The following is a 26,285-nucleotide window of genomic DNA, read 5'->3' as shown; positions in this document are numbered from 1 at the left end:
GTTGAAACTTTAAAGGGACAGCTCACTCTAATTACATTTACTTGGCACGTTAGCGAACAACTCCCCGTTTACACATCCACCAGATCTGGAGCAACATAATTATTAATGATTCATTTAGAGACGCGTTTTGGGGAATTTAAGTCCCACCTTTAGTTTCTCTTTGCTCTGTTTTTAACCTCTACCAACTCTAACATAATTATTTTTTGTTTTATTTGTGAACCGCTCCTCTCCGTTCACCAGATAGTCACTAAATGTTTCTGCCGAGATCCTGAAAAACTAAAACAATGAGCCGAGAGACGTTAAAATCCACCGTTTCAACATATCTGATATAATAACACAAGCCTTTTTAGTGCAGCTTTAAGAAATGTGGATAATTTCAGTTTTTCTTCTGTAAAACGTTGATGAAACTGAAATGTTCTTACTCGATGAAGCTTATTATGGTGACAAAAACATCTGTATTCATCATTCTGAGTGAGCTGGCCCTTTAAAACCCAGAGGACTCTCCTTCCAATATTTGGGATCCACCTCGTGACGAGACTGATGCATAGATTTAAAACATCTTCACTCTTGTTGAGAATCAGACGTCTGTAGATAAAAATGAAGCTTAGCTTAGCTTAGCTTAGCACGTGTAATTATGCTAAAACGGTTAGCCTGGCTGGTAACGAGTACAAGCATGTAACTCCTGATTAAATCACACATTAATACATTTTAGCTGACGACATTTCTGAACTGGACTGAGCCAGGCTAGCTTCATGCTAAGCTAAGCTAACAGTTTCATGACATGTGACGTTTTCTACTTTTACTTTTAACCCCTTCGTCCCCGGTGTATTTAAAAGGATGTCTGACTTCGGTTTAGCATTCATTAGCTTTGTGCTATTCAGTGTAAACATCTAAGTCACCTAAAGCCTCTGAGGAGTGAGTGTGCAGTTTAGTGACTTCAGTTTAAGATTTAAGATTTATAATCCAAGTGGAAGGTGCCAAAAGAAAGAAAACGTGGAGGGGGGAGGGGAGTGTGGTTTTTAAATAATTAATCGTACCTTGTCTTCATGGTTATCTCTTGGCTTACTCCTGTAAAACATCTGCTGCTGCATCTGCCCGACACTCTCCCATCGTAAACCAGGTGAACTACGTGGAAACATACTGAAAACTTCCAACAGCTGTAAATATATATATATATATATATATATATACGTATATACTCTCGATATATATATATACGAACCTCCTCTCGTAACAGATTTGGCAGCTAAAGACGATTTCAAATATGCAGGATTTTACAGCAACAGTGATTACTTTGGTATTAGTGCATAGTTCTAGATACCAGAGCGTGTGTGATGTGAGGACTATGTACACGTTCTTTCATGTATTAACTAAAGGTTACGTCAGGCAGCAGGTACAGGTTAGCTCGACACAGCGCCGTCCTCCAGGAGTCACACTGACGCACCGGGAAACTCGTTAGGCAGCTGTGATCGTTGCCTGAGCGTGTTTTTTTGTTTTTTTGTTTCGTCTTCTCTGATTTAAATCACATAACGAGGCCTCGGTTCCGCCTGATGCGTCGTGAGCCCACAGCAGCTCCTCCAGACCGGACACCGGGGTTCTCTGTAAACCAGCTCGGTGTCGCCTCTCCCGGTGGAGCGCTGTGCGAAATGGAGCTCGCGTGTCGTGCAAATGTGCAAAAGTTCTGAGCAAGTCAAAGACCCGTGTAGTCCAATCTGAACAACAGACCGTCCTCGATGCGTCCCAAACGCCTTCTACCTCCTCTTCTTCCTCCTCCTCCTCCTCCTCCTCTGAGTGTTTTTGATTGAGTGCCTTTTATCTGCAAAATGAAGACGTTATTGGGCTATAGCAGTTCAGTTTTTCTACAATTCATGAGCTTTAACATAATAATTAGAGTGAATGATATCAGGTCTGATTGCTAACTAGCTTAGCTTCATATTTACTGCACAGGTGTGAGAGTGGTCGATGTTCTCACCTTTATTTTGAGAGCCTTCATCTGGTAGGAAGCATCTAAACAAGAACCTTGAAGACAAAAATGAACCATCGTCAAATGTTCAAACACGCGTCGTCTATTAATCTATTGTTCAGCGAAGGCTCCATTTAATGTTACCTGAGACTGGTCGATCACCAGCCAGCGCTCCGTGCTCGTCTGCATGTCCTGACCGCTCAGAGGCTCCCGCAGTCGGATCTTCACTTCGACGCGACCTCCGGTGTGTTTGCGGCCGTCCATCACCTGACGCGAGAGAACAAGGATCTTACATTTACAGACAAACAACCCCCTGTTTTCTCTCTACAGTTGAGGTCGAAAGTTTAATTTCACCCTCACCTCTACGATCTCCCTGATTTCGCTCTGTGACTCCAGTTTGTCCAGCTTGACGAGGGCCGTCCCGATGGGCTTGTCGCTCCGCAGAAAACCGCTGTAGGGCGACACATTAACCCATTTTAGCCGCCACTATCACACCACAGCAACACTGGACATCCTTTGGTTTTTCACCTTTGCTCACGTCTGAATACTTCACCTTACGTCCTGTCCAGATTTCTTTAGCTGCGACTCTTCTTTCAAATAATTTTATCTCATTTATATCGACCTCTACGCTGCAGATTTAATTCTCCTGACTCGTCCACATTTTATAACCTATTTTAGTTTGTTCTTTAACCTTTTAACACACGTGTTTATGTCCTAACGTTTTCTCTTGGTGTAGAAATATGACACAAGAAGAGTTTGTTGACACTGATATCATATTGTTTAAAAGAGAAACACTGCCAGACGACCTGCACCCTCAGATATTCTGGTTGTCAGGATGTTGTTGTGTGAGAGACGGCAGCTATAATACTCTATGGCGCAACAAATGATGTTTATTTGCCAACCTGATAAATTACAGGTACTCTAAGCTGGCCACTTGCAACTGTGACTCACCCTTTGTGCAGCAGCTCCAGCTTGAGGCCTTTAGACGTCACCACCCTCCTGAAGCCGCGGTGGCTACGATTGATTGACAGCGTGAAGCTCTGGTTGTATTCTGGTGGAAACACACACGATGAGATGAGATGAGACGACGTGATTTACACTCCAGCAACCGACTATCATACGAGCTACATTTGAAATATTATTCCAGATGTCTAGACAGTAAGTAAAGAGAGCGTCATGTCCTACCTGGGGAGTTAGTGTTCTTGATGACGGATGTCTTGTGTTTCTGCGGCTGCTCCTGGAGGAGATCAAACACACGACAAAAGTTTAAAGGATAAACTATCATCGGTTTAAATAATCTCAGTGCAGACTGTGTGTGAGGCTCTCACCGCGGTGGGGTAGGGGAAGTCGAACTTGACGTAGGCATCCAGGTCGTTTGATTGGATTCCTGAAGAAGGAAGAAAAAAAAAAAAAGTATTCTAAAGCAGGAAGTGTTTGTTTATGACGTCACCTTCATTTCTTATCTGAACGTGAAGTTTTTGGTTTTAACATAAACTGATGAAAGTAGAGAGTCATAAAATGTTTAGTGTTTAAAACTGAAAACAACAGAAACAGAAGAACTTTTAGTTACGCTTAAAGGTTTTTACAGCAAATCTCTTTTCTCAGGACGTTCAGACATTGTTGACCCACTTGTACGGTGTTAAAAGACTTTTAAGGGTTTTTACCACTTGGAGCAGGAAGATTCATCCCTTTAACGATAATCACAACCATGTCAGTGCTGCTCAGCTCTGGAAATATCCTGACAAGAGGCAAAAGAAACGAGAGAGAGAGAGAGACAGAAAGGTAAAACAGAAGTTAACAGAAAAAGACGATGAACTAGACAAAATATTTACTTTACCTTTACGTATTTATCAAGGTAAACTAATTCAGGACATGTATAAATATCAAATCTTAACACTTAACACAATTATAGATTATTATTATTGTTTGTCTGTAGACAAGTGGGTGTAAACAGATTTATTCCTACTCATAAAACATGATTTAGTCTCTATGTTGGTTATATTTACTGGTGGCTTTTCTTTCAAAGAGTTTATAATTAATATTCGTATGTGTGCGTGTTGACCCGGTTGATTGTTACGACCTCAGATGATGGAGACAAAGCTGAAACGTTGGACTTCCACCAACATAAATAGTCTTTTTTGAGAGTGTCGTCACTTTTCATGTTCAAGAATTCTTTTTTTTATGACTTCACTTAATAAATACTAACTTTTCAGGACTAAAGGAAGTCTTAATTAATAATAAAATGCACCTACCTGACGGTGCGAAACTGTCTCTCCTCAAAGTGATGTTTGGGAGGAGGCAGACCCCTCGACTGAGCCAGCCTCAGGACGTCCAGACTCTTCTTACAGCTGTCGGCCATCTTCTCAAACCTGAAACAAAACATTTAATCCACGACTTTAGACCATCGTTATTTCAAACACTGAATAACAGAATTATATCATGTGTTAAAATCAAGTTTAGAAGTTTAAACTGTAACAGAGGAAGCTTACTTTGTGGTCTCAGCGATGTTCCCCAGGTGTGTGAACTGCTTAGAGTGGGTCAGACATTTCTAAAAGGAGGAAAGGCAGAAAAACATTGATATCTCATGACGACAACAAGCTAAGAGCTACAGGACTGGGGTGATTAAATCTTTTCATAGCGTCAGAATTACTTCCGAAAATACTGGATTGTGCAAAGACTAAAATTTTCTTTTAGAAGATGTTCACCTGTATGTCTAACATTTTAAAACGACAATGAAAACTACAGATAACATTAATATAAAGCTGACTTCTAATCTGACACTTGATATGAGACTAAAGGTTCTGCTGCTAGTTTTAAAAACTCTTATCATTATAATGTCTCCACATGTCACTTCAATGACTTATTTTACACACAAATAAAATAAATAGCTTTGCATTTATCTTGATAAATTATCTACTTTAACAGAAAAAGATGATATTAATTAGGATATGAGTAGTGTTTTATTTAAATGAGCTCATTCAGGTGTTTAGTTTGCAGCTCTACCTCGTGCTGCTCTTTCAGGATCTTGGCCAGCTGTGTGTAAACCTGCTCGGCTTTCTCCGAGATCTGGACGTCGCTGTGATGAACCAGGATGAAGTCCTCGTCTTCGTCACCAGGGGGCGACGGGATCTACAGGTGCAGCACAGAGAGGGTCGGCTACAGTGGGACGTTTATTTCCCCCAATGCATCAAACTAATTGAGAAATACAAGACCCCAACAATTTTCCAAATGCGTGACAGTAAAATCTTTGCACCATTCAAATTAAAAGTCACATTTTTAATCAACTTGTATGATTAGATTTAAATCTTTATTTAAATATTCAGCGGATTCAAAGAGTAAATGGACGGTCAGCTCACTGTGCTGATGTCCACAGTTTTGCCGCTGCGTGCCGCCTCGATCATGGGGTCGAAGCCCTTGGCAGCGCGGAGGAACACCTTTGCCTGCTCCATGTCCTTCTTCTGCTTCGCCTGCACAGCCGCCTTCATGTACTGCTTCTTCCGACCCTCCAGAAACTCCAGCTGCTGGACAGCTGGAAGAGGAAGACAAGACACATAAGCAGTGGTCATCAGGCCGTTTCAACATAAACTGAACATTATAACAGTCACGAAGGACTGTTTAGAGCAGGACTGTTATATTAGAATACCTTAATTTTCATAGTGTACCTAATGAACCGGAACGTGAGTGTATATCTTGGGCCTTAAAGCCTTTGACTGTCCAATTGTTGGTGTGTTATTTGCTTTTGGGGTTTGGTTTGAGTGTGAAGTTCAGCTGATGTAAGTATCTTATTGTTTTACAAGCAAAACACGAAACGGAAGGACTTCCTTTCACTGGTTTTACAAGAACCTCACCTGAGCGTTGGTTGTTTACATTGGGTTGCAGCCAATTGTCGTACAGAGAGACGAGCGATGTGGCACCAGGACACCATGAAATTCGTGATACAAGCACAGAGTTCACCAAATGTTTACACCTAAAGGAAACACCGTCCGTGACTCTGGTTCCTGCCACCGAATACTTTTATGTTCGTCTTGTTCCACTCAGAAATAAACAAGAGGGATGACTTTATACGTGGACGGGGTTTGAGATGAGATGACTGATACGACTCTCATTATGAGCGCAGTAAATATGACGCAACAGGCTGCAGCTGGTCAGCTTAGCTTGGTAAACAGAGAAGAAGAAGGTCAGTACACACTTTGAGGTGATGACCAATGAAATGGGAGCGAGAGATAAAAGTTCATTTGACATATGTCCACAAATATTAACCCTCGAGGAAACAGCGGCCACGACTTTGGTTCCTGCCACTAAATCCCCTTATGCTCATAGCGGGGCGTCAGGAGAACCCAGATGAGAGTGGTGTTAACGGTATTTGTCTTTTTAAATGGACAAAGAAGAGTAACCTCTGTCTGAACACTAGCAGCCTTTTTACGTTCTGTTTGTTTCACACGGAAACATCTGAGGCTGCAACATCCACTAGCGACCAACCATCGGCTACAAAGCGATGGACGACGAGTGAATCTCTTTATACGTGGACGGGTGTTAACTGTTAAAGCTCTACGCTCGTAACTAACCTGTTGGTGAGAGTTCAGGTGAATCAGACGGAGACCTTTTTAGTCCTTGGACTGCAGTAGGGGTAGGGATGTCCAACGAGGGCTTCTTTGCCTCTACTGCAACAGCGGGCTTTGACTACAGGATAAAAAAACACAACACTGCATCAACAACTTGTCCACCAAAGCGTAATATATAACATAATACTGACACCCCACCTCTTCTTCTTTCTCCTCATCGTCGTCTTCATCGGCTATTTCAGCAGCGTCAGTAGAGGCGAGTTTACTGGCTGCCTCCAGAGCAGTGACAAACGCCTGCTCCGCTCCTGTCGCCTTCTGGCCGGGGATCGGAGGAAAGCCTGTAAGACGAGATCAAGAACTGCGTTCGTGGACGTGTGTCGTACAGAGACTCCCCGACAACAGAGTTCATCTACAGAGCAGGACTCATCATGCAAATCCTCCGTCAAATCCAAGAACGTGAATCTCACCAGGAGGAACCGGCAGCTCGTCAAAGTCGACGGGTTTTCCTGCCTTGTGAGCTCGTATGGCGCTCTGGTATTGCTGCAGAACGAGAAAGGTTAAAAATATCTTAGCAGCACAACTAACGCTCCTGTAATAAACTAAAAAGAGAAGTTTGTTGCTTTAGGTACAGTTTTCTCTGAGAACAGTGTGGTTGTAAATGTATTTCTTTATTTCTTAAAATAAAGGATGATCCCCCATAAGAAGAACAAGGAGTCCTGCAACATATTACATGGACTCCGTAGAGGAGTGAACAGAGGACACTGAGGCAGCCAAAGACCACAAACAAGCTCTGTAAATCTAAGTGCAGACATCAGGAGGAAGTATCCCCTTTTACCTTGGCAATGCGGTCGTGCATTCGGGCCTTGCGGTCGTCACCGCTGGCTTTGGCCTGAGCAGACGCCTCCGCATACTTGGCTCGCCTCTGCTCGAGAGCCTCCAGCGCGTCTTTAGGAGCTGCAGGGGCTGAAAGAGTGAAACTACGCTCAAGAATTTCTCAGTGTGTCTCAATCTATCTTCTAAGATTTTACCTCACGATTAACGCCATTTACACACGACCTTCTGAAGCACATTGCTCTGATAACATCTGCTAATTAGCAGTGAAGATTCAGTATAGCTGAGGCTGATGGAAATGTCACTTGTTTAACAGATATTTAAACTGCTAAGAGTTTGGTTATTGTTTTCAGTGCTGATTCAACAATGTGAACAAAAAAGTCTGACATACAAAAACCTGATAAACTCTCTAAGTTATTAGCCTAGCGTGGGCCACCATGAGAAAATGTAATTACTGACATGCACCGATCAGGCATAACATTATGACCACTGACAGGAGAAGTAAATAACATTGACCATCTTGTGGCAATTCAACGTTCTGCTGGGAAACGTTTAGACCTGGTATTCATTCATGTGGATGTTACTTAGACATGTAGCACCCACCTAGACCAGACCAGGCACCCCCACCCCATAGCAATGACACTCCTTGATGGCAGCAGGATGCAGCCTGACACAAGCACGAAAACAGTTTAGGAACAACTCAGAAAAAACATGAAGAAGGTGTTGACCTGGCCTCCAAATTCACTAGATCCCAAACTGATCAAGTATCTGTGGGATGATCCACAGAGGCCCCTCCCCTCAAAGGCCCCTCACTAACAACATCCTGTTGCCAGACACCACAGGACACCCTCAGATGTCCATTCTCTGATGAGTCACAACTATTTTGGAGGCACAAGGGAGACCTACACAATGTTAGGAAGGTGGTCATAATGTTATGCCTGATCAGTGTATATACATACACATAACAAATGTTTACATGATTACTACCTGAAGCTGCTGTAACCTGTTGGTTTATAATATACTGTAGCTAATGATTCTCATGACCACTGTTCTACTCTAATGTCTCATGCATCTGTACTTTTTTTAAAAAAAGTTTTGTGTTAAAAGTATTTAAAAAACTGGTTTAGTCTGGTGAACAGAGGACTTATTACACCTGCACCCTCAGTTAATTACCACTTTAATTAATGTTACTAGTGCAGTGCCCGTCGGAAGTATGTATTCCTATAGTGGGAGCCTACAGGTGCTGTGTATGAGGATTAGTGGAAATATTAGAGCGGAGAAAACCTATTTTACCGATATATTTTACATTTCTTATCCAAACAACGTCAAACTTAGCAGTGCACATCTTCGTGCCCGTAGCGAGACACCTGCCCAGTTTCAAATCAATCGGGCCAACGGTTCGCGAGATATGCGTGCCACAGACAGACAGACACACAGACGCTTCTTGATTTATAGATAGATAGCGTGTTTTTGTTACTTTAATATGCTTCTATAATTTACTTATTAAAAATCATCCATCTTGTTTTTTTTAATGGTTTTACTGTGAAGTGTTTTTCCACCACTTCCTATATACAATATATAGTCTCAGAGTAGACTAGTGCTGTGTAACTCAATTACAGTCAACAAATAAGCATTTTACAAAACATTCATCACATTATAATTGTTTTAAAAGATAAAAACTGAAGGTTAACAAACCCCCGATAACAAAGGAGAGGGCAAACAAGATTTCCTGAGCTATTTAACGTCATCAAATATTTGTAGTTTCAAAGTTATTTTTCTTTTAGTGAACTTCAGATAAAGTAATTGTTGCCATATGGGAACACCGTGCAATAGAGGAGTTGACTATGATACGATGTGCCTTTTGATTCCTCACCCTGCCCTGGAGACGGAGGAAGGCCACTCAGGTCGACTGCTTGTCCTTTCTCCAATGCTTCGATCACTGCGTCGAACTTCTGCACCAAAAAAGAAAAACAAAACAAAAGAAAAAAGTCAGTCAGTCAAACATAATGATGGTCTTTGTCAGCGTCCACATTGACGGCATGTTTCGCATTCTTCACAGAGAAACCCTGCAACTGGAAAGACCAGCAACTTGGGCTCAGACAGCACAAACCCAAAAAAAAGTGAAACGGTTTGATAGTATTTTAACTTTACATTAAAAAACAAAACACGTCATTCGGTTTGGTCTCATGACTCACGACTGCTGTGCAAACCCAGATGAGACGCCGATACAAGCACAAAACCACATTTCTGAACAGGAAGAAGAAAAGGAAACGAGACTTTTCTTTAACAATTACCCTAAGGTTAAAAACACAGTTGTCTTTTGTCATGAATTCAGCCGTTGTGACATTCCCACGGCAAAGACTTGCTCTGCTCAGCAAAACAGCTTCAACAACGCCGCTTCCAGTTCCAAACTATGCAGCAACTATGTACAAGCACCATACTGTTTTTGAACTTGCGTAACGGGACAGAAACATGTTTATCTGGCTTAAAATCATAATGTTTCTTTACCTGTCTACGCATGACTTGTCAGGTTTGACTTTAGTCTACAACACCGTAAGGAATGATGGTTCACGTCAGAGAAAAACTATTTTTAGGAGACTCATTTAAACACCTCAGACACAAAGTTTTTGCTCAGGAATTGCAGCTTTGGATTTGAATAAACTTGTCTTGGTTGTAGGGCTTTAACTCACCTTACTGGTCTTGAAGTGAAGCCTAGCTTGCTCCACGTCTCCCTGCTTCTTGGCTCTCAGAGCTGCCATCTTGTATTCCTTCTGCCTCTCCAGAAGCATCGTCTTGGTCGCCTCGTTGGCTGTAGGTTCGCCGGAAAAAAAACAATTACCACAGTGAAAGGTTTCATTCATCACACTGAGAAGCTGGTAAACTTACCCTCAAACACTAAATTCATCACAATACGATCCCTTAGCTTTGTTTTTTTTTGACAAATTGGAACAAAAATCTATTTGTTATTTATCTGTAGTGGCTAAATCAAGGTATAATTTTACTTCACAAACTATTCAACAAGGTATAATTGGTGTACAATGTAGGCCCACAGTTCCACGAGCTGTTAACTAACACTAAGCATCATTCTTCTCATAGTTGAGAGGCCTGTATATTCCATTATGAGGATTTGTTTTGTGGCCAAACAGCTTCAGAAACTCCCACATTGAGAACTTTCCAATAACAGATTAGGAGACTCTGAATCAGCCGTTTGAGTAACTTTTCCAAAACCAACAATCTGACTTTTACAAAGTTGACGAATCTTTATTTATTTATTTTTTTTGTGGACGGGGGAAAGTTTGGGCTAGCTTCAGGCTAATGTTGGACAGATTTTGTTCTGGTTAGGCTGTAGTTTTGTCTTTTTTTTCTTTTACACCACTTGACTGATTCTCGTACAACAGAAAAGCAACACAACGGCCTAACACACCTAAAACCATAAGAGAAAACCATCTTTGGCTCAAACAAAAGGTGTTACAAGATCCAGCAATCCTGATTGATGTGTACAGTTTCACCATGCCAAGCAGCTTCCCCTGGTCTCCTCCGTCTTCTTTCTTTTGTCATTATACCAGGAATGGCTGCAGGCCACTGCTAGTAAATGTCGTATGTTTAGCCTGAGTTTCCAGAAAGTCTGCCTCTCAGGTGTAAACAAACCAGATTTGCAGGGTTGAAAATACTATTGATTAGGTTAGCCGGAAGGTTGGCGCAGATGGAGACTCTTCAGTGCAGTTAATCTTTTTCAAAGGCCTAATGTCTGTGTTTACTTCCAGGGAGAATGAAAAACAAATCATATAAAATTCTAGTTTTTCAGGAAGCTACAGAAAGCTTGAGATGGAGAGTGCAAAGTTAGCACAGAAGCTACTTCTCAAGTAGCTTAATTAGTAAATTCAGGTATTTGAAAGCTGCAAAAACCATGTTTCTTGATCTTACTGTCTCTAATATATAATCTGGTGTGATTCAAGTGAAACTGACCATTTGTCTGACTGCTCTGTGAGAGGCCGGAGGCTTCTTCACCCTTCTCGTCAAGAGAAGCGAGGCTGCTCATAGAGGGCAGCGTAGCGAAAGACGACTGCTCCTCCTCGCTGCTGGGTGTGACGACGGCGGGCACAGCAGGCGGCGGTGTCGTAGCCTCCGGATCCTCCGGCTGGGCGGGCTGACGACGCGAGGGTACAGGGGGGGCGCGTCTCGCGGGAACGGCGGGTTTTGTGGGGACAGCGGGTTGAGGAGCGGCGCTCGGGGCTCCGGTGGCAACAGGCGGAGGGATCTCTGCCTCGTTGACAGACCTCCCTTTCTTCACAGCGGCTAACATCGACTCCAACGTCTGTCAACAGAAACAGTCAGAACAAATGTGGACCATGAGAAAGGAATGTGACGGCTTTAAAATATATATATATATATCAGTATGTATTAACGGATTAGCAAAATGTCAAACTTGAGATATTTAACAGCCTCCCAAACCAAACGTTAATCTAGTTAGTGGCTTATAAATGATCTACGCAGCACCCCCAGTACCAGATGGTCCTCAAATGTGCCAACAGAGCACATTTGAAATTTGGAGAACTCACCTAAACAGGGCTCTACTAAAACCTCTCTGCTTTATTTTATCAGTATCAGTCTTGGTACAGGTAATGCTGATGTGTTACATGGATATGTAAAGTGTACATTTCATGGAGACAAAATGTTCGAGTCTGAGAAAGGGACCTACCAGTTTAACGCATCACAATTCAGCAGTATCAAAAACATCATCCTGAAACACTGAAACGGCGAACAAGCAATGTTTGCTATAACCTTCATAAAGCGCTCTAAACTAAACCGTTCTGCATTTTAAAATCACTTTGTAACACAGTCCATTAACTGGCCCCATTAAATATTAAAAGAGCTGCTGTAAATCCGTGCAGTAGGCGTGCACGCAGTCAGACTGCAGCGTCACCAACCTTCAGGCCTCGGTCGCATCTCCTGACTTTGGAGGTCTCTCCTGCGGTCTTAGCGTTTTGTAGCGCCGTCTTGTACATGGCCACTCTCTCCTCCAGGGTGTGTTGGAGGCTGCCGGGAGCTGCCGAGGAGACCGACACTACCTGCTGCTCCGCAAGCAGCGACACAAAAACAAACAAACAAACAAACAGGTAGGGACCGTGAACATTAACTAAAAAAAACAGCTGCACGACATGTTGAAAGCATTCAGTATTTGTCAAGAGATGAATAAAATATTAACGTATCATTTATTTAAATTCAAAACACACAAAGCGTTCAAAGTATTTAATGTAGGCTAAGATGCAGGTGGGATACGTTTCAGGAAATGTGTGAACAGGAATGCTGTCAGACTTACCTGGAAGAATGGAAAATATTTACGTCAATGCATCTCGTCTAGTCTTGTGAAGTAAACAACTGTTGTTTTGATAGTACTAAACTAACTTCTGTGCTTAAACTCAAGTTAGGCAGCTCATTTTGTAAGCAAGCGGCGTAAAAGGAGGACAAAAAAAAAAAAAAAAAAATGTCTGTCCCTTCCTGTTACCGGCAACACACAAAAATTTCTGCCATTTGACACGTACATTGGTGGCGGGCGGTGTCAGTTTCGGGGGCTGGCAGACAGCGGTGTGTACTGTACCTGCGCCGCTGGGGACTCTGGTGTTTCAGCTTGAGGAGACTCAGCGGCAGCGGCAGAGGATGCGGAGGAAACGGTTACTGTGTCCTCGGCTTCCTCGTCACCCACCACTTCCTGCAGCTCTGCCTGATGGGGAAAGAATAACTGATCAACAGCCGGCGTTGATTGCGCCGCGCGTGAGGCAGCTTTTCCACTGAGTTGGTGTGTGTTGCTCTTCTGTCTGCTTGTTTGACAAATAAAAAAAAGCTGCAAACCAAAGTGTGCGGGTGAAAACAAGTCCCATAAATCAGTAAAGAAAACGATTTTGGAAGGCACAGGTTGCATTTCGCTATTTGTTTTCTACTGCTTTTGGTTCAGAAAGTTAGTCAATATTAAGGAGGGTCTCTGATGGGCTTAAAGACCTTAAAGAAATGGCACTTTAGTTTTCAGTCGAACATTTTTGTAGGTCTAACCCACTGATGAAAGGGACTGTTACACTAGAAAGCAATTGTTTTCTTGCAGGTGAGTGTATAAAAGCAACCAACCAACAGATCTTCGTCATCTTCCACATTTTCGTCGTCGTCGTCGTCCACGTCTCTCATACACTCGTCAGCCATTCTTGCGATGTCTTCCATGGGCAGGGGACCTGCAACACAAACATGCCGTCGTCAGGTATCCGTGTAATAATGAGCAGTAATAACTTTAACGGCTCTACCGGCGCGAGTGACCCGCGTGCAAATAAAAGGAACAACCACTCACCCGGGATAATAACCGAGCTGAAGCACGTTGTTAAAGAAGGTTTTTCATCAACGTAGACGTTAACGGCATGTTCCAAAAGAATCTCAACACATGTTTGACGCATGTTCTAAGGAATAAAGGGCTTGTTTTAAAGGGAGCTACTGAAAACAGCACACAGGAACTTGACCAGTTAATAATGAAGCTCAGGTAAAGGTTTAAGAAGGAAGATCCGTCCCTTATGTGGCAACCGTGGGTCATTCCTGCCTGCTTTATTTCCTCATCGCAGTTAAAACCGATTCATTTTCAATTTCTGTGTTACTACTCTTGTCCTTGTTTGCCTGCCCTTCCCTGAGCCGTTCCACCACTGTAAATCTATCCCTCTGCTCTCAGGCCATCTATCATGCAACCCTCCTTCTCCCAACAACTCCACTTCTTCCTAGTCGTCCAACGAGTCTTTATCTTTATCATCCACCTGTTAACTTCATCTGCTTACAACCACCACCACCTAGACTCCTGGGGGGAGTCCTCTTGTCCCTTTCTGATTTTTTTGTCAATGATACAGTTGCTCTTCTGAGTCAAACTGCCAAGGCTCGTGTTTTCCCAATAGATTCTGCACTCACACTTGTTTAACTGTGTTTATGTCTAAAGAGAGTTTATATGAGATGTTCTAAATTCTCAAATACATCAATAACAAGATCCAATCGTGTATTGGTGGTGATATCGCACATATTAGAAGTACCTCAGAGCTACGGCCCCTTAAATAGCATAAACATCAATCAGCCACAACATTAAAACTACCAACTTGTGATGGGGAAACCCGGATCGTGGCATTTGTTAGAGAATAATTTCTCTTCCCTGTAGATAGTTTGTGTGGTTAATGTTAAGATTACTGCTGGGGTCAGTTATCTGCCCTATTTTCTCTTTGAGGAACATGCCAAGGCCATGGTTCCTCTTTGGCGTCTTCAGTCTCACTCTCTGGCTGTCTACAGACACAGCTGTAGAGTTAGATGATAACGTCCTCCGTTCCTGGAAGACACTTTGTATTTCCTAGTTGGTGTGAATCCTTATCTTCATGTTTATGTACTATAAACGATGTTAACACATCTCCCCTTTGCTGCCTCGGCCCACCTTTCTAGTATAAGAACCTGAGCTTTACTGTTTGTCCCTTAGAACTGAGGTGGACTCATGTTGTGACGACGACTCTTCTGTTCTCCTCGATCGAGCCTAAATAAACTCCTTCAGGCATAAGACATACAGGACTCTGGCACTTCTTCTTCTTCTTCTTCTTCATCGGCATCACCACAAATTCCTCCCTAACAGCATTCATGTGGATGTTACTATGATAAGTACCGCCGCCTGAACGTTTCTGCAGACCAACCACACCCCCGTGGCAACAGGAAGGGAGTGTTCCTTCTTCCACTGCTTAATGGTTCAGTCCTGGTACACATGTGTCCACTGTAGGAGCTTTCACGAGCACACAGGGGTCAGCATGCAACCTCTGCAGCTAAACAGCCCCCCATACAGAGCAAACAACGATCCCCTGTGTGTGCAACTTCTATCAGAACCACCATTAACTTTTTAAGCAGTTTGTAGCTCGTCTGTTGGATCCGGCAACACGGGACAACCTTCACTCCTCACCTGCGTCAATTATAGGTCACCACCGACTGAAACCTGAAACAACCCACAAGATGTGCAGACTCTGAGATGATCTGTTGTCTAATCATCACATAAGAACCTTGTCAAAGCGGTTCAAATCCTCCCACTTGTCAATTTTTTCCTGCTTTTAACATCAACTGTGAGGACAAAACACACCCGCTGACAGGTGCCATGATAAAGAGACGATCAGTGCTATTTGCGAACCGTAACAGCCGATCGGTGTGTGGCAAACAATGGGAAATAAAACTGTTTGCTGTAGTAGTTGTTTACAGACAATAAAGATGTGCACACAGCGTCAGAATCTCTTCCTGCAAACAAGTTGCAGCAGCATTACCTTCGACAGTGGACGTAAAAAAATATAAATAAATAAATTTCACAAAAGCACTGCTTCTATTTGACCTTGTTTGCTGCACCGTGTTTGCTGAGCAATTAGCCAGCAGCTGCCTAATTTACATGCAGAAGTCTAGACAAATATTGTAACGCAAGGATGTAAACACTTCCTCTTCCGGATGTCTGCCTACAGGTGTACCAGGTGTAAATGGGACCTCTTTCGGGTGTAGCTGTCTCATCATGCGCCCGTGTTTACACTCACTTTTCCCCTTGGGCTTGGCTCTCCCTCCTCCAGCAGCTTTATTTCCAGTAATAGCAGCAAGTTCAGCCTCCAGGTCTGGATCATCCAGATTCCCCTCCATGCCCATCATCATCTCCTCAGGGTCCAGCTCCACAAACAGACCCATCTGAAAAGCAGGAAGTGCACGGTATTAAATAAACTCCACCAGCTGTAGCCAGGAGAATGAATATTTTATGTAAATATAGATGAGGAGTTGTTGCGGTTGTTACCTGTTTGGCTGCAGCAGCCCCCTGGCCTTTGGGCTGCGGTGCTTTCTTCTTTTTCGCAAACATGTTGTTGTTTTTGTCTAACGAGCCCCTTAGCGACGCCCCGGTGGTCCAGACTACACCTACAAACACAAACACGTTAAGAAAACACCGCTTCCTGTTGTCAGCAGACGGGTTGAAGTAGTTGAAATCATGTGAGCGGTTGTCAGGTGGCTCCCAAACACCAACTGCCAACGGACGGTGGCGTTAGCCGGGCTAGCTGCTAGCTTACCATGTCATCTTACCGTTAATTAGAAAAGTTAGTTTAAGAGCAAGAAGCTGAAAGTTTCTGTCACCGGCAGCAAACATTCAGAGAGTATTATATATGACGAGAAGAGTGTGAGTCTGTACCTGCTCGTTCACCACTTCATGAGGTAGTTTTCAGAGAAACGGTTTCATTTCGGTGGTTTGACAGACGGGGGTGTTTGAGTACGCATGCGCAAAGCTAGAGCCCACTCGCCTTTCAAGGTAATACCCTGAGTTGTGTCTGTCAGGCAAGGCTCACCACTGAACGAATAAGGAAATATTATAAAATAAAACTGTAAAGTGAGAGTGTTACGGAAGCGTATTGCTGCCACACACACACACAAAAAAAGACTTACTATTACGTAATCACGTGAAAGTTTCTTGTTATAACAATATATTTTTCACGTTTTAACAAGATAAGTATCACGTTATTACATGACATTATCACGTTATTTCATGATAATGTTTACGTTATAACGTGAAAATATCATTATCATGAAATAACGTGATAATTTCATATAAAAACGTGAAAATATCATATCTTGAAATAACATATTTTCACGTTATAACATGAAATAACGTGATAATTTCATGAAATAACCTGATTATTTCATGTAATAACGTGATACTTATCTTGTTAAAACGTGAAAAATATATTGTTATAACATGAAACTTTCACGTAATTACTTAATATTGAGCCTTTTTTTTTCTAAAGTGTGGCAGCAATACGCTTCCGTAGTACGAGTGTAGTAGATATATAGACAAATAAACATAGAAATAAATCTGTACACACGAAAAAACTACTGTTCACGTTCATGTTTTATTGTTATATCCGGGTCAAACACCATATATGTATGTAATGGCATTGCCGTTTAATAGGCTACAAGTCAAAAAATGAAATACACAACTTACAAAATGTGTAACAGACATATGACTGTGATATATAGCTGCATATAGAGCACAGAATACAACGGTAGTGAATATTAACCACAAATAAACAATACTTCATCAGAAAAAAAGGATATGTTTTTCATATTTCTCATTTCTTTTCCAGTTTAGATATTATATGTATTTCAGATTTTCTACAATTATACTCAAATTTATACTCAAAATTCTCTTATATATTTCTTAAGTCTCAATAACTGAAAACTTGTAATTGTCTTTAAAACATTTACATAATGTTATTTTTTTACATTTTCCCTGTCTTTTCAGTCAACTGGCAGGACTGCCAGATGACTAAGTAGTTGCAGCCTCATATCTTTATGCTAGATTTCTGTATTATTAGTAACATCTCTAAGGGGGTGAATTAATTCAGGAGAAAACACGTACTTTCAGTTTCATTTAACCATCCCTTCCCTGCCAATTGAAACTTGAATTATTAGGTAGGTTTTGTAAAGGGGCATCAAACTAATGTAAACAAAAGACATTCCTTCATAACGGGATAAAGAATGGCAGAAATGTGTTTAATAACACTGTACATGGTATCAGTTGAGATCAGTAAACCTTTTGATAGCATAAACATGATATTTATTGCAAAGAGAACCTGATCCAGGTTTGTTTTAAGATTATACTGCGTAATAATGAAGTTTTAAAACAGCTGGGGTGTTGACATATTACAGATCCCTGTTGTTGCTGCTGAGCAGTTTGGGGTAGGACGTGCCGATGGATCGTCCGTGCCGACAGACCACCAGCTCCAGCATGTACTCGTCCACTTTCACCACCACGGACGTCGTCTTCTCGGTGGACATGAGGAAGATGATGGTGAAGAGAGCGACCTCGAACTCCGGACTGACACCGATGAAGGAGCCACCAACCGGCTTCACCAAGCCTTTCCAGCTGAACTGCAGGTTCAGGACATGGTCGTCCTCATCAGGCTGTAATTCAATAACAGAAAAACAAATACATTTATTTGTTAATCAGTAGCAGTACCAACAGTTTAAGTTAATAATAAATAAATCCAGTTTCCAGTGTGCCAACTATTCACTGTGTGTTGAATAAACGCGATTATCTTACTGTGTCTTTGTTGTCTCTTGCTTTGTAGCCTTTATAGTCGACATGGCCGTGCTTTTCCTGCAGGTAGAACTGGACCCAGTTGTGGAGACCCATGATCTCGTGGCCGTATTTGGTTTCTCCAACAAACACATGTTCAAATCCACAGGAATCTTCACTATAATGAAAATAAAACCCAAAGATTAATAAGTTAGGTTTCTGTGTATGCCCTTATTCGTCCAAAGGGCCTCTTATCTGTAGTGTTTGCATTGTGGGCTCAGCCAAAGGACATAAACACTGAAGGTGACACAACCTACAACTCTCCTTCAAGGAAACACCTTTATACATTTTAAATATATACACTTAACACCAGACTGGTTGTTGCATGCATTAACACCTACTTAGCATTAAAAAACACTAAACAAACAACAATAAACACGCAAAAGATTATTTACATAAATTTTTGTGATTGCAATTATTTGTGCACATGCTTTTAAATTCCTTGTTGATGCTTTTAGAGTGCGGCCAGACTTGCTGCTCATCCCAGAAGCTTCCAAACAGATAATCCTCCCGGAACTCACTGTCCCTTGGGAGGACTGCATCGAGGAGGCTAATGAGAGGAAGAGGGCAAGATATGCAGAGATAGTGGATGACTGCCGGAACAACGGGTGGCGAGCGCAGTGTGAGCCCATTGAGGTGGGATGCAGAGAGTTCGCAGGCCAGTCTCTCTGCCATGCCTACAACATGCTGGGCATCACAGGGGCCAGTAAGCGAAGGGCCATCAAGAAACTGCCATAAGGTGGCTATGGAGAGCCGTGGGCAAGGTAGGGCTGCCTGGACACAACCTGGGGCCTGGTCAACCCAAGCTGGGTCGCCTGGGAGAGAGTGCATGATGTTCGAAAGACCCAAAACACTCCATGGTTGATGTTTGTTACGAGGTAACATCTATATGCTAAAAACCACACCTGAGGCTGTTTAACAAAAACCGTTCATTCATGCTACATGTTGCTTGTTTGTCATTGCTTCTTCTTCTTTCCATGTTGCAGCAGCTCCCCCTGCTGTTAGAGTCAGACTCACCCTCCACTTCTGTCCCGGTGGTAGAGGCGGAACCAGATGTCGTACAGCTGCCTCTTGAACTGCCCAGGGTCTGCAGGCGACTGCCCCTTCTTGACCAGATACTTGTGAGCGCACTGCAAGTCAAAATAGTAAGTAAGTAAGTAAATAAAACAGCAACAGGTGAAAACTCTGTTACACTTGAGACTGAACGTTCATACTTGGCCAAGACAATAACTGAACTGTGTCAAAGAAATGTAGCTGAAATATGCTAAAAGTACCAAGTACAAAATGCAGGACTGATCACCTATAGCGGCTACAGCAGATAAAAACACATGCTGAAAAAGACAGACTTTTTATTTTTAAACACTTTTGTCCGCAATTGATACTTTGGGTTGTTCATTCTTTTTGCTGAGCACAAAATGAGTAATGAGCAATGTACAACAATATCATAAAATACTGATTTATACTAAATAAAAGGTGCACAATTTTAAAATAGCACACCATAATAACTTATTGTTATAAAAAATGGTAAACTTATACTGTGATTACAGGTGCTGTAAAAGGGAAAGGTGTCAACTTCCTGATGAGTGATACTAAATACTTATAAAAGGTCCAAAGGCAATCAGGAACATATAGAAGTATATAACAGAATGTCACCTTTACATTTACTGTGTGTCAAATCCTCACTAAACCCATCAGTAAGCAGCAGCTTGGTTGACACTTGGTCATCACTCTGGCAGGTAACCAGGAGTGTACACAGCTGCTGTGTAGGATCATTGTTTTGTTCTGTTTGAGCATAAGAGTGTGTGTTGAGCGATGGTGCTGCTGAGATGACTGCCTCCCGCAAAGAAAGCTACCGTACCTTCATGAGATCCGTCTCCATGATGGAGTCAATAAAGAGCCTGTTCTCTTTAAGCTCCTCTGAAGTGACCGTCTCTGACACGCCTGTGGACGTCTCATAGTTGTCCAACAAGTTGATGAAATCTGCATAAAAATACATTTGCTTGTTAAACTGTGAAATAGAAACGTAATCAGGAAAAAAAAAAATGTGGAAAATAAAGACCTGAGCTGCTACTTACGTGCATATGTCTCGATGTGCTTCAGTTTGTCTTCGTTGACATATGTGAAGAGTGGATCCCTGGCCCGGTCTCTAGCATAGTTACTGCCCTGAGCAACGTAACCTGCTCTCCCCTGAGTAAAACAAAGCACATACAACTTCAGCCAGCATGTTGATGAAATTCTAGTCATCTTCACTGACATCTAACTGGTAGAAACTGAAATCTGAGTGGGCTAAAGATCTTAAAAGATGTAATGATGACAGTATTATTTGTGGTTCTGATTGTTCTGTCATAATGCAGAACACTATAAATGTTACAAGCCACAAGCATTCTGATTGTTCTATCAGAGACAACCAACATTCTAATTGTATGGTCATAATTGACCAACATTCTAATTGTTCTATCATAGTCGACCAACACTCTAATTGTTCGGTCATAGTCGACCAACATTCTAATTGTTCGGTCATAGTCGACCAACATTCTAATTGTTCGGTCATAGTCGACCAACATTCTAGTTGTTCTGTCATAATTGAACAACATGGTAATTGTTCTATCATAGTCGACCAACATTCTAATTGTTCAGTCATAGTCGACCAACATTCTAATTGTTCAGTCATAGTCGACCTACATTCTACTTGTTCAGTCATAATTGAACAACATGGTAATTGTTCTATCATAGTCGACCAACATTCTAATTGTTCAGTCATAGTCGACCAACATTCTAATTGTTCAGTCATAGTCGACCAACATTCTAATTGTTCGGTCAAAGTCGACCAACATTCTAATTGTTCAGTCATAGTCGACCAACATTCTAATTGTTCAGTCATAGTCGAACAACATTCTAATTGTTCTATCATAATTGACCAACATTCTAATTGTTCGGTCATAATTGACCAACATTCTAATTGTTCAGTCATAGTTGACCAACATTCTAATTGTTCAGTCATAGTCGACCAACATTCTAATTGTTCTATCATAATTGACCAACATTCTAATTGTTCGGTCATAGTCGACCAACATTCTAATTGTTCGGTCATAATTGACCAACATTCTAATTGTTCGGTCATAGTTGACCAACATTCTAATTGTTCAGTCATAGTCGACCAACATTCTAATTGTTCTATCATAATTGACCAACATTCTAATTGTTCTGTCATAATTGACCAACATTCTAATTGTTCGGTCATAGTCGACCTACATTCTACTTGTTCAGTCATAGTTGACCAACATTCTAATTGTTCTGTCATAATTGACCAACATTCTAATTGTTCGGTCATAATTGACCAACATTCTAATTGTTCTGTCAAAATTGACCAACATTCTAATTGTTCAGTCATAGTCGACCAACATTCTGATTGTTCAGTCATAGTCGACCAACATTCTAATTGTTCGGTCATAGTCGACCAACATTCTAATTGTTCGGTCAAAGTCGACCAACATTCTAATTGTTCAGTCATAGTCGACCAACATTCTAATTGTTCAGTCATAGTCGACCAACATTCTAATTGTTCTGTCATAATTGACCAACATTCTAATTGTTCGGTCATAATTGACCAACATTCTAATTGTTCGGTCATAATTGACCAACATTCTAATTGTTCGGTCATAGTCGACCAACATTCTAATTGTTCGGTCATAGTTGACCAACATTCTAATTGTTCTATCATAATTGACCAACATTCTAATTGTTCTATCATAGTTGACCAACATTCTAATTGTTCGGTCACAGTCGACCAACATTCTAATTGTTCTGTCATAGTTGACCAACATTCTAATTGTTCTATCATAGTCGACCAACATTCTAATTGTTCTATCATAATTGACGAACATTCTAATTGTTCTATCATAATTGACCAACATTCTAATTGTTCGGTCATAGTCGACCAACATTCTAATTGTTCGGTCATAGTCGACCGACATTCTACTTGTTCGGTCATAGTTGACCAACATTCTAATTGTTCGGTCATAGTTGACCAACATTCTAATTGTTCTATCATAATTGACCAACATTCTAATTGTTCTATCATAGTTGACCAACATTCTAATTGTTCGGTCACAGTCGACCAACATTCTAATTGTTCTGTCATAGTTGACCAACATTCTAATTGTTCTATCATAGTCGACCAACATTCTAATTGTTCTATCATAATTGACGAACATTCTAATTGTTCGGTCATAATTGACCAACATTCTAATTGATCTGTCATAATACAGAACTCTATAAATATTCTGTCATAAGCCAAAAGCATTCTGATTGTTCGGTCATAGCTGACCAACATTCTAATTGTCCTGTCACACTCCCAGACTCCCAAGATACAACTTTTTTTATCGATCATCACCAGCTTTCTGACTGCATTTTCCGTAGCAGATTCTATCGGGTGCAGGTCATATTACTGAGAGGCTCTTCTGTTAAACTAGCTTCTGGCCCAGATGGGGTTTGCATTTATTGCATGAGTCTGTGACCGAGCGCTTTGCATTGTAAAGGAGAAGCTTCGATGGCGGACCAGCAGCACTGACCTGAAGGGATATAATGTAATCGGTACCCGGCTTGAGGCGGTTATTGTCTAGGGACCAGAGTTGGTTTAGCACCTCAGTGAGCTCCTGGCTAGCCTGTTGACTGTGGAAAACACAAAAGTAAAAAAAAAAAAACACAGTCAATTACACACGGTCAAAGATATTTTTGACATTTACAGAAATTATTAACTCAGGTATGATACCTGACAATGGATTTTGATAGTAAGAAGCAGTGAGCTGTCCTTAGACTTAGATAAACTTTATTGATCCACAAGGGAAATTGCTTCAATTGCTATATTTTAAATCCTGAAAGGAATCAATGGTGAAGGGGAAGCCTGTTTTTTGTGACTTCCCTTTTTTCAGTGATTAATTCAGCATCAAGCACGACATAGCACTCAGGAAACCTCCTACTCATCTGTACCTTTTTTTTTGTAAGCATGTGTCATTCATTCTGTTATGAGTAGACAAGAGGAAGTTGATATATATACACAAAACCGTCTCTGCATAACAAACTTATCCTGTTGCTAAGTGGAAACAGTTGGGAGATATGTCTCAAGATTTTATTTTATTTTTGCATTTGTTATATTGTGACACGAATAATATACGACAAATATATTACAGTATTATCCAGTAATATAATCTTTTATAAGTTTAGTTTGCCGAATAGTTTGCACACAGATCCATCACCGATTGCAGAAATCTCGAGGCAGAAATCTATGTACAGTTTATGTATGGAAGCAAGTGTAACAAGTGTTTTTGATTAAATAACATCCTAGCCTCTTACAGTAGACTATTAAATGTGTGCGTAAATGTGTTTAGGTGCATGTAAGAACTGTGCATCTATATTAAAACCCAGAGGAAACTACAGAGGAAATCCAGATCACATTTTAATTTGCATTTTTTTTTTTTTTCTGCAACTGCCACTGCAGCCTGAAGCTGTGTGCAGTTTTCATCCATGTTTGTTCCCAGCGACCGGTCTCACTGCTGGTGTTTTCTTTTGTTATAGTCAGTGACACCAGGGACAACAGACAAGAGCGGCACGACTCCACCGCCATCATTAAGTTACAACAACTGCATGGCTCCGTGCACGGCTTGAAATATGAGATAAAACATTTTCAGATGCACTTTGTGCCACTGAAACCAATCTCATCTTTGGATAACTTTTTTTTTTTTTACTTTTAACCATCTTCCAAAAAAGACTCAATAACTGCCATTTAAAGTGAACCGGGATCACTGTAGTAGTCACACCCTTCCTGTCCTGTAAAATGGCACGAATATGTGACACATTTGGAAAGAGTTGAGAAAGAAGCAAACGACATGAAAGGGCACATATTCAGACAGAAACTCCTCTGTTCTTAATTTATTCTCTAGGGACGGCAGTGAACATCACAAGGGAGAACAGCCAGCTGTTACAGACTTTTATTGCAGCAGAGACTGTCTGGAGTCAGCTACGTCCTGTTTGTTTTGTTGTATAATTCAACCCTCTAATCAATACCAGACTTTTCTGCACACACATGCAAACTAAAAAACAACCCTCACACAACACTGTGCCCACTGTGCAAACCTGCAATCTGCACTGAGAGCAGCTGGTGGCTTGAACCAAAGTGTGTGCTGTGTTTTAGATCAAAGTTTTTTAAACTGTTTAAACTTGTCTGAAGAAGAAGGACCATGAAGAGGATCATGTTACAGCGCAGTTGCATGTTTACACCAAACATTTCCGACTTGAAATGGAAACAAAGAGTTGAAAAGTGTCTGAAGACATCGACAACATTTAACGGAAAGTGGAAACACTGAAAAATAGAACTAATTCTCGTGTTTTTTTTTGTCATTATTTTAATGTCCAAAAACTTACCCCCTCGCCATGATTTCGTGCAGAGGAAAAACCTACTTCTCACATCCTCACTCAAAACCACCGTTGTTAGGGGACTGTTATGTGGGGCGTCACTCATGATGTCACCAAGGGAACCAGCCAATTACGAGGCAGGAACGCGTCCACACCCCGCCCCCTCAGAAGGGGGCAGGGCTTATCACGTGATTAAAACATAAAACCATAAAAAAATGATAAAACCGATTGCATAAGTGTGAATTTAAAGTCTAAATGTCACATGGCCTTATAGCTGACAGTGTGATATTCATTATAAAAGGAAGGACATGTTCTAATGACTGATTTAGTCACTGTCAGAATCTGTCTAAATCTATTTTATGACAGCTGAAAGTAGGTTCAGGAGAAATTGAAATTTCTGATTGAAGCAGATAGAGGATGTCTGTCAGCCACAACACCAAGAAGAATAAAAACTGAAAAAATAAGATCATGAACAAGAAGAAGATTATGAAGTTTATTTTGTGTTGTCTAGTCTGCGCATTATGTTGCAGAATCCTCTGCAGGCAATGACTGCCTGAAGCCCAAAACCCCTGCACTTCACCAAAGAAGGCCTTGAATGCAGCCATCGTTGTTGTCATTTGTTCGTGCAATTCTGCCTTTCATTTTGTCTTCAACATTTGGAATGCATGCTCAGTCAGGCTGAGATGAGGTGACCGACTCAACCAGCGCCAGCCATTCTGAACCTAAGATTAAGGTTGATCTTAGCTTCCACCGTCCAAACAATCCTGTTTCACAACTGCTCTAGACGTTTTACATCTAAATCTCTTTTAGATCTTTATAATTGCTACTGTGAAGTCTAGACTTTCTAGCAGACTTGGATAATGACATGCCTGACAACGAGAGAGAGTCACGACTGGATGTTGTGAAGGGGCTTTGCTTGATTGTATTAAGGTGACTATCTACAGTATCTGATGGATCTGTTTTGTTTCTGCCGCCTAAAAACGGCATGTTTCACTTGCATTAAAAGCTAATTTGAACGCATGTTGTGCAAACACCTCCTGCCCTTTTATCCGTTCAAATTCAATTCAATTCAATTCAATTTTATTTATATAGCGTCAATAACAATACAAGACGCTTTACAAAACCCGGCCTGAAACCCCCAGAGCAAGCCTGAAGGCGACGGTGGCAAGGAAAAACTCCCTTTTAACAGGAAGAAACCTCGAGCGGAACCCAGCTCATATGGAGGAACCCATCTGCCTAAGGCCAGCCGGGTATAGACAGAAGAAAGAGAGAAGAGAGCAGCAAGATAAACATACATCTGTCATAGATACACATATACTAAAGCGTAAATGATGATGAAATAACAGAGGAACATTCCTCATACGTCCATGGAATACCG

General features: G+C 41.4%; 2 protein-coding genes across 4 annotated transcripts; both read right to left on the bottom strand.

Moving 5' to 3' along the window:
• Positions 1-1,972: 1,972 nt before the first annotated feature.
• Positions 1,973-16,751, bottom strand: cc2d1b (coiled-coil and C2 domain containing 1B). Of its 3 annotated transcripts, XM_084546061.1 has the most exons (24): positions 16,553-16,748; positions 16,166-16,284; positions 15,918-16,062; positions 13,477-13,577; positions 12,956-13,078; positions 12,285-12,428; positions 11,323-11,671; positions 10,047-10,165; positions 9,230-9,308; positions 7,361-7,488; positions 6,993-7,065; positions 6,724-6,863; positions 6,529-6,643; positions 5,320-5,492; positions 4,967-5,092; positions 4,453-4,511; positions 4,216-4,332; positions 3,628-3,701; positions 3,292-3,350; positions 3,149-3,200; positions 2,915-3,014; positions 2,324-2,414; positions 2,108-2,230; positions 1,973-2,019 (listed from the first exon to the last, which is right to left on the bottom strand). In XM_084546061.1, the coding sequence occupies exons 2-24, from the start codon at positions 16,226-16,228 to the stop codon at positions 2,008-2,010; spliced, it is 2,565 nt and encodes an 854-aa protein (XP_084402187.1). In that variant the 5' UTR covers positions 16,229-16,284; positions 16,553-16,748; the 3' UTR covers positions 1,973-2,007. The 3 variants fall into 3 exon arrangements, with proteins under 3 accessions (XP_084402187.1, XP_084402189.1, XP_084402188.1); XM_084546063.1 differs by having other exon boundaries at positions 12,285-12,425; positions 16,166-16,751; XM_084546062.1 differs by having other exon boundaries at positions 16,166-16,749.
• A 497-nt stretch (positions 16,752-17,248) lies between these two features.
• LOC311489020 (uridylate-specific endoribonuclease C-like) lies at positions 17,249-25,073 on the bottom strand. Its single transcript, XM_084545915.1, has 7 exons — positions 24,917-25,073; positions 23,068-23,167; positions 20,572-20,683; positions 20,355-20,476; positions 19,514-19,626; positions 18,461-18,614; positions 17,249-18,321 (listed from the first exon to the last, which is right to left on the bottom strand). The coding sequence occupies exons 1-7, from the start codon at positions 24,925-24,927 to the stop codon at positions 18,061-18,063; spliced, it is 873 nt and encodes a 290-aa protein (XP_084402041.1). The 5' UTR covers positions 24,928-25,073; the 3' UTR covers positions 17,249-18,060.
• Positions 25,074-26,285: the final 1,212 nt, after the last annotated feature.

This window comes from Chelon labrosus, assembly GCF_963514085.1.
Source record: "Chelon labrosus genome assembly, chromosome: 6".
NCBI classification, from domain to species: domain Eukaryota; kingdom Metazoa; phylum Chordata; class Actinopteri; order Mugiliformes; family Mugilidae; genus Chelon; species Chelon labrosus.
The sequence above is the reverse complement of the archived record's forward strand: the minus strand, read 5'-3'. Positions and strand labels throughout refer to the sequence as shown.